The sequence below is a fragment of the Lycium barbarum genome, chromosome 6 (genome assembly GCF_019175385.1).
Source record: "Lycium barbarum isolate Lr01 chromosome 6, ASM1917538v2, whole genome shotgun sequence".
In the NCBI taxonomy this organism is placed as follows: Eukaryota; Viridiplantae; Streptophyta; class Magnoliopsida; order Solanales; family Solanaceae; genus Lycium; species Lycium barbarum.
In genome coordinates this window covers 2,770,787-2,778,812 of record NC_083342.1, presented here as the reverse complement: position 1 = coordinate 2,778,812, position 8,026 = coordinate 2,770,787, and the positions used below count along the sequence as shown (strand labels likewise).

Sequence of the window (8,026 nt, the reverse complement as noted above, 5' to 3'; positions counted from 1 at the left end):
TATAATCCAACAAAAAAACAAGGGAAAAAGATACAGAAAGAATCGTTCCCTTTTTTCTTGTAACAAATTCCTTACCAAAGAATTACCAAATTAACAATTCATTAATTTGTGAAAATTTACAAACAGAAGGAGCAAAATTGCTTATTACTATTAATTTAAGGTTATATGGTAAATCATATATAACAAGGACCAAAATTAAAACTTACCAATGATTGAGGGACCAAAAGGGCTATTACCAAGAAAAAAATGTTATTGTATAACTTTTAAGTTGAATGAAATGGTAATCCTAAATGTCCTAATTAATATCGAAACCTCTGTAATATAATAAAGAAATATGGATAAAACCAAAAAAGAAGTACAAAGATGTGAATAGAGAATATATATCATTCCCTTTTTCATGCACCTATTTTCCCACCAAGAATTGATAATTGTCCAAATTAATAGCATTGTAAAACACACCGTTTAATCCCATGTTTATTCTCCTACTTAATTTCCTCCCTCTTTCTCTTTCACACACACACACACTTATTATAAATATATGTAATAAATATATATAATCCATTTTCACACTCTTATTCCCTCCTTATAAATAAATCTCAACACCCTTTTAGCAACTCAATATTCTTCATTCAAAATCTTGAAGGAAAAAAAAATGGATTCTTCTTCATTCTCTCTTCTCTTTCTTGCTATATTTCTTGTTTCATTTTCTCAAATTGCTCTTTCAATATCACCAAAGTTTTTATTGCCTTCTCATGATGAGCCTATTATTAGCCCAAAGAAGTTCCCAATAACTATGGCTGAAAAACTCATCAGACAACTTAATTTGTTTCCTAAACATGATATCAATATTGTTTCTTCAAAGGAAAATAGTGCACTAGAAGCCAATTATGAACAAGGATTATTTGAAAAGAAATTGAATATATCTTACCTTGGTGATTCTGGCTCCACTGTCCAAGACTTGGGTCATCATGCTGGTTATTTTCCTCTTGTACATACTAAAGCTGCAAGGTTTGATTTTTCCCTATCCCATGATTGAGTTTCTTTGTTATATTATAACGTTGTTTCGGTGCGACCTATACATCAATAGTTTGAACTGCGGAATCAGCCTGACTGATGGCGTCACCGTAGGCTGATTAAATTACATCCCATTGGGGTGCGGCTCTTCCATGGACCTTGCGTGAATGTGTCCCTCTTTTGTTTTTGTTTAGAAGGGGAAGTCATGATAATGTTATCTCCGTGTGACCAATAGGCACATGTTCTAGCAGTAAAATCAGCCATTGATATTCGTTTTAGGATAGACTGCCTACGTTACATCAATTGTGTGCGGAGATACTTCATATAGTGGGCAATCCTTTTTAATGTTTTTCTTCATCATAGGTTGTTTTATTAATGCAGAAGTTTTGTTTTGGTTTGTTCTAGGATGTTCTATTTTTTCTTTGAATCGAGGAGCAACAAGAATGATCCAGTGGTGATATGGTTAACAGGAGGGCCAGGCTGTAGCAGTGAATTGGCTTTGTTCTATGAAAATGGACCTTTTAAAATATCAGCCAACATGTCTCTTGTCTGGAATGATTTTGGTTGGGACAAGGTTCTTGTTCTTTCCTTTTCTTTTTTATTAAGAAAAAATATTTTGGATTTTTCCTTACTTCATAGTATAAAACAATTCATTTCAAGAAAAGTTGGTTTGGATATGATAATTGTTATATATTAGCAAGTTGTTAATTATTGAACTTGTTTCTTTCATGCAAAGTTTCTTTTCACCAACTAACTAATCTTCTTTGACTGCTGGCTGTTCATTAGTTGTGAACTTAGTAGTAGAATTTTTTTCTTGAATCTAAAAGTAGTTCAGCGCTTGTTATTGACTTAAATGACTTTTATATAGTGCTCTATCTTCATTTAATTGCCTCCACAGAAACAAAAGGCCAGTAACAGCTCTTTTTTCAAAAAGATCTTGTTCAATGAATCTTTTTTCATTAGTTAAAAATAAGAAGCATTTTGAAAGGGGCCCTAGGAGCTCGTTATGGATCACGGTTCGAGCTGTGACATCGACCACTGATACACACGCCCCTTAGGGTGCAACCCTTTTGAAACCCGTATGATGCTTCGTGCATCGGACTGATTTGGACGTTGCGTAATTTATAGTCGTTAGTTCGTAGCATGAAATCAACCACTTATACTTTATGGGCCTTCTTCATGTGATTGATAGTCATGAGTATGAAATCAACCACTTATACTTCGTGGGCCTCATGTGATTAATAGTCATGGTACGTCGTACCATGAAATCAACCACTTATACTCACCGGAGAGTTTTTGACCAAATACATCCCTATTGTTTTACCACAACTTTCATTACATCCTCGTAATATTCCACTTAACCAAGAACATCTTTTAAGTTTCGAAAAAATGACCAAAAACATCACTCAGTCAACTTTTCCATCTTCTCTAACGGAACCTTTTTTCTCACATTCGCAAAATTCCACAGGCTCTTCAAAGGTAAAAAAAGAGCTTCACATGACCAGACAACATTAAAACGATGTTGAAAAATACCTTCTTTGTCCAAAAAAGTCTTTCATTCTTAACTCGTTGGTCTGCGAGCTATTGGCTCAATCTCTTTTAGATATTTAGTGACTCAATACAGAACATGAAGACTCAATTGAACCATGAAATCAACCACTTATGCTCGTGTCCATAACGCTCAAACTTGCGTTTCTTTCAAGAACAAGAAGGATTTTACTTTTCTACACTCTAAAATAATGTTTTACAGTCTTGTTTAGAAGTTAAAACTCAAAAAATAATATTCCTACTATTTATTTCGAATTGACAGGTTTCAAACCTTATATATGTTGATCAACCAACTGGAACTGGTTTTAGTTACACTTCTGATGATAGTGACATTCGTCACAATGAAGCTGGTGTAAGCAATGATCTTTATGATTTCTTACAGGTTTGTTCCCCTTTTTTCTAATTTTTTTTGTTTTTAATTTCTGTTTTACTCTCTAATCCATAGTTTGATTTAATACTAATTCGAAATATACGATGTATTTTACGAAGGCCTTCTTCAAAGCTCATCCTGATTACGCAAACAATGATTTCTACATTACTGGAGAATCATATGCTGGACATTATATTCCTGCATTTGCTTCTCGTGTTCATCAAGGAAACAAAAATAAAGAAGGAATTCCCATAAACCTCAAGGTATTATTTTTTTCCGCGACTTTAATAAGACAAAAACTTTGAAATTCCATTGGATTCGACTGGAGTAATATATTATAGGAATCATCCTCTTTCAATCAAAGAGCTATTTCAACCATGAGGATCCCAGGAAATTTATCCGATCCTAATTCTTCCGAAACAAGAGAAACCCCATCCCTCTTTCCTTTTTTCACCCTCATGTCGCTACACAGGGGGAACATGCATCTCTCAGTATGTTCAACAATTTTGGTAATTTGTACTTAACTATGATGTTTGTTTGATCAGGGATTTGCCATCGGAAATGGACTCACCAACCCAGAAATCCAGTACAAGGCTTATACTGACTATGCTTTGGATATGAAATTGATCAATCAAACCGATTATGACGAGATAAACAAATTATATCCACAATGTCAACAAGACATTCAGCTTTGCGGTAAATCTTTATCTCACTTAGGACAAGAAAAGAACGGTTACCTGTAGTTATTTTATAGTACACTGTCAGTATACATAAGTTAAATTCATGTACTGACTGTGAAATAGCAAATATTATTGACATCGACTTTGTTTTGTGAAAATATTTACAGGAAAAGGTAGTGAAGATGCTTGTTCGGCTGGATTTAGTGATTGCACAAGCATTTTCAACAATATACTGGCCATTGCGGGCGATATAAACGTAAGAATTCAGAACAATTTTCAGTTTTGTTTTTTTTCAATGACACAACGGTGTCGTATAACTACAAGCATATTTGTTTTATAACAGTCGAATCAATTTGTGACCTTTTTTTACCTGCAGTACTATGATATCCGGAAGACTTGCGAGGGTAACCTCTGCTATGACTTCTCGAGAATGGACACTTACCTCAACGATGCCCAAGTTAAGAAAGCCCTCGGTGTTTCTCCCGACATTGATTTTGTCTCGTGTAGTTCAGAAGTTTATTCGGCGATGCAGACGGACTGGATGAAGAATCTTGAACTCGGTATTCCTTCACTTCTTGAGGATGGTATCAATCTACTCATTTACGCCGGAGAGTATGACCTTATTTGCAACTGGCTTGGTAAGCTGCTTCATTCACCTGCCACAAAAAGAGAATTCGTATAAAATCTAAATGGTTCCAATTGATGACTAAACACTATTTTGAGGGCAATTTTCATTATAGGAAAAATTATTTTTCAAAACACATCACACACACACATACACTACCGGACATATAGTCAGACATGCATGCATATATACATACATACACTAGTCGTCGTACTTCCATACAGCCATACATATAGTCATACCCTAAGTTACTCGGACTCTTCGAAAGTGCTGCCGCACCCGTGTTGGATCCTCCAAGAATACACTACTTTTGTAGGATCCGACATGCACCCGACGACATTTTAGGAGAGTCCGAGTAACATAACTCATACCCTAACCGTCATACACACATATATACATACAGTAAAAAGTTGATGAAAATCTATCTATTCTTTATAATAATTTGAAAGTATTGCTAAAACATGTACAAAAAAACTAGAATTAGCTACGAACTTCATATAATAATCCGTCGCTAAATAGGATTAGCAATGGATTTTGTTGTTTAGCTACGAAATCTGTCTCTCGCTAATTCTTTTAATAATGGTAATTAGTTGGTTTAAGTCGTCATATCACGTAATTTTCCCTTCTTTATATGGACAGGGAACTCAAATTGGGTGCATGCAGTAGAATGGTCTGGGCAGAAAGACTTTGCGGCTGCATCATCTGTTTCTTTCACAGTAGACGGTGAGGAGAAAGGACTTCAAAAGAACTACGGGTCTCTGACTTTCCTCAAGGTCAAAGATGCAGGTCATATGGTACCGATGGACCAACCCAAGGCAGCACTGGAAATGCTCCAAAGGTGGACACAAGGCAAATTGTCCTCCTAGGAAGTTTATCAAGAACCACACTCAAACAGATTAACAATTTTTCAGCTTTATTATAATCTCAACAAAACATAGAAAATCATGTAGATACATTTAACCTTTTCAGGTGAATGTTATTCTTATAAGATATTGGATTAAGTGTTACGACATATATTAAAGCACACAGTTTACTCTCATGATTTGTTATTCCTTTTCTTGAATTTATGCGTATCATGCCAGTGTCAAAATAGTTAAATCATTTCAAACCTGTAAGGATCACTGTGCTCAAACAGTATTCAGGGGAATAAGAAAAGGGCACAAACAGGCTAGCCTTTTAACACAACAGACAAAAAAAAAAAAAAACTATTCTGGTTCATTATCAAGCTTCAATGTTATTTTGAAATTTTGTTATGAAACCAAGTTTGGTTCTAGCTTAACCATAACATTTATATGGTTATATCCCAACATTGCAGAGAAAACAAACGGATTGGTTTTTTCCCAAGCAACAAAACATGTAATTAACACTTTCAACGCTGAAGGAAATTGCTGAATACTAGCTAAACTTTCTTACATTTTCCCCCTTTAGCGATAAATGCTCAAGCAGTAGGACCACAACAAGTTAAATTTAAACACAGCTAGAGGGCGAACTTTTAAATTGTATCTCTTGATAACATCAATAGTACACAGCTGATACAATTTGCCAACCCCTCGGGCTCTGGTACATATTGTGCATCGACTTACCAGACTTAAAAGGAAATTCTACACTTAAATATTTGTACTAGCTTGAAAAAATCAATATACTTAAACCCTGCAATTCCTGTGTGTTAAACCAGTTCAGTTAAAATAAGACCTAGATGAATACACAGCTGATCCAGCTCCCTCTTCATCTGACTCTGAAACTGACTGTTTCGACGTACCAAACTTGAAGAAAATTCTCCAGTTTGAAAGACCATATACTTATCCCCTGCATTTCCGGTCTGTTAAACCAGTTCAGTTTCAAGATTGTTTATTTTACAACAACAACTTACCCAGTGTAATCCGACAAGTGGGGTTTGCGGAGGGTAGAGTGTACGCAGACCTTACCCCAACCTTAGGAGATAGAGAGACCTTAATCCCAAAAGATTGTTTATTTTAAAGCTCAGATATCCTCATTTGACTGAACATATTGCATGGGGCAAAGAATCATGTGTGCTTATTGATGTTGTTAGACGGCACACTGAGCAAACTTTGAGCTGCTACCCAAGACTTAGGGTGTGTTTCATATGGAGAAAAACATTTTCCAGAAAGTGTTTTCCAATGTTTTCATGTTTGGTTGGTCAAAATGTTTTGGAAATATTTTCTCTAGGAAAAAAAGTTCCTAGCAAATGAGGAAAATGACTTCCCTAATGGGGGTAGGGAAAATAAGTTAAATTCCAAGTCACTGTCTCCTCCCCACTCACCGAGCACCTCCAACTCCCACCCCTTTACCATCCCACCCCCATAGTATTTTGCTAGATTACATATAAATGCTCTTGGGATAATATTTGCTTTGCTTACTTACCAAACACTTGAAAATAAGTAAGAAATCAATTTGTTTTCCAAGAAAACATTTTCCTTCATACCAAACACACCCTTTGACTTCTCATTTTGTTTAAAGCTCCCATAAGATACATAACTAAAACAATGGAAGCGTGCCTCATGGTCTGCTAGGTCAGAATGGCGTGTTTAAAGGAGAAAACTAATACTTAACAAAAGACGCATTCATGTTCTTTCTGTCAACGAATTGATGGACCACGTTCAATACAAAAACACCTGAATGCAGTAGCACTATGAACCACCTCTTGCTTGATATAGTTCCCTCAAGGTCTCGATCACAGGCTGAAAACCTGTTTTCAATGGCAAAACTGATGCCACTCGTAGATGCCGTGCATTCCCATTCTTCGGTTGGGACAAGGTGACTTTCAACATCTCTCCTTCCAAAGCTTTACCAGCATTTGCAGCTGCATAAAAGCATTCTCAAAACAGTCAGAATCCTCTTCATATGGCCCAGCAAAACATTGTAACTATAAGATTCTTGGACCATCTTTTATGGCCCATAACCAAATACTCTCTCTGTTCCATTAACAAGTTTTGACAGGATACGGAATTTAAGATATTAATTTAACTTATATCCTCCCTCCGTCCCAATTTATGCGGCACTCTTCCCTTTTTAGTCGGTCCCAAAAAAACCGACACCTCTCTATATTTAGTAATAATCTGACTTTAAACTTCCTATTTTACCCTTAATGAGATGAATTATAGCTGCAGAAAATCTATGCTTATTTTAGACCACAAGTTTAAAAAGTCTTCTTTTCATTCTTAAACTCCGTACCCAGTCAAACACTATTACATAAATTGCGACGGAGGGAGTATTAAGTTTAGCAATAGGAGAAGAAAACACTAAAGTAATGCTTTACTTTCATGGAGAAACATTTCAACAAAATATGAAATTTGAATAAGATTAATACATTGGAATTCTTGAAAGTCGTGAAAGTTGTGTCGCAATAAAATAGTGTCAACCATCTTGGGGCGTCATCAATCAAAAGACTATCGTAAAAATTGGAGTAAGTTTCATTAGGATTTTCAATTCCTACAGAAAAAGTTTCATCATCTCTCTACTTCTTTCATTTTTTTATTTTTTTTTGTTTCATAGAATTCCCAAAGCGAAAAGGGAAACTAAATATATAACTCTTATTTGATGATAGAGGCAAGTAAAAAAAGTGTGCTTTTGATTTACTATAACAGTCAGACCTCTCTATAACAACATATTACTATATCGGGTAACTTTTCTTGGAACCGATTTTCATATTATGTTATATTACATGTTCTCTATAACAGCTTCTCACTAAAGCAGCCAAAAATTTCCTGCAAACAACGCCTTATAGAGAGGTTTGACAATACTTATTTCAAGCATAAGTGAAATTGACAT

At 35.3% G+C, this 8,026-nt stretch overlaps 2 protein-coding genes across 8 annotated transcripts in view; one reads left to right on the top strand and one right to left on the bottom strand.

Moving 5' to 3' along the window:
• The first annotated feature begins 587 nt into the window (after positions 1-587).
• LOC132600457 (serine carboxypeptidase-like) lies at positions 588-5,274 on the top strand. Its single transcript, XM_060313635.1, has 8 exons — positions 588-1,008; positions 1,420-1,588; positions 2,825-2,944; positions 3,052-3,195; positions 3,478-3,628; positions 3,780-3,868; positions 3,989-4,250; positions 4,877-5,274. The coding sequence occupies exons 1-8, from the start codon at positions 653-655 to the stop codon at positions 5,101-5,103; spliced, it is 1,518 nt and encodes a 505-aa protein (XP_060169618.1). The 5' UTR covers positions 588-652; the 3' UTR covers positions 5,104-5,274.
• LOC132600459 (uncharacterized) overlaps positions 4,130-8,026 on the bottom strand; it is a 34,070-nt gene continuing 30,173 nt past the window's right edge. For 6 of the 7 annotated variants that reach the window (XR_009567207.1, XR_009567211.1, XR_009567209.1 and 3 more), the window contains exons 3-4: positions 6,871-7,058; positions 4,130-4,268 (exon numbers count right to left, since the gene is read on the bottom strand). Coding sequence is in view for 2 of the 7 variants with exons in the window: in XM_060313640.1 (XP_060169623.1) it covers positions 6,886-7,058 (173 nt within the window). In the remaining 5 variants the exon portion in view is untranslated. The remainder of the gene's footprint in view (positions 4,269-6,870; positions 7,059-8,026) is intronic. The other variant, XM_060313639.1, reaches the window with a different exon arrangement.

Excerpts from the sequence above, each read along its gene's own strand:
- LOC132600457 (XM_060313635.1), top strand. The coding sequence starts at position 653 with ATGGATTCTTCTTCATTCTCTCTTCTCTTTCTTGCTATATTTCTTGTT. Across the intron at positions 1,589-2,824 it reads ATGATTTTGGTTGGGACAAG|GTTTCAAACCTTATATATGT; the intron begins GTTCTTGTTCTT and ends TCGAATTGACAG. Across the intron at positions 3,629-3,779 it reads ACAAGACATTCAGCTTTGCG|GAAAAGGTAGTGAAGATGCT; the intron begins GTAAATCTTTAT and ends AAATATTTACAG.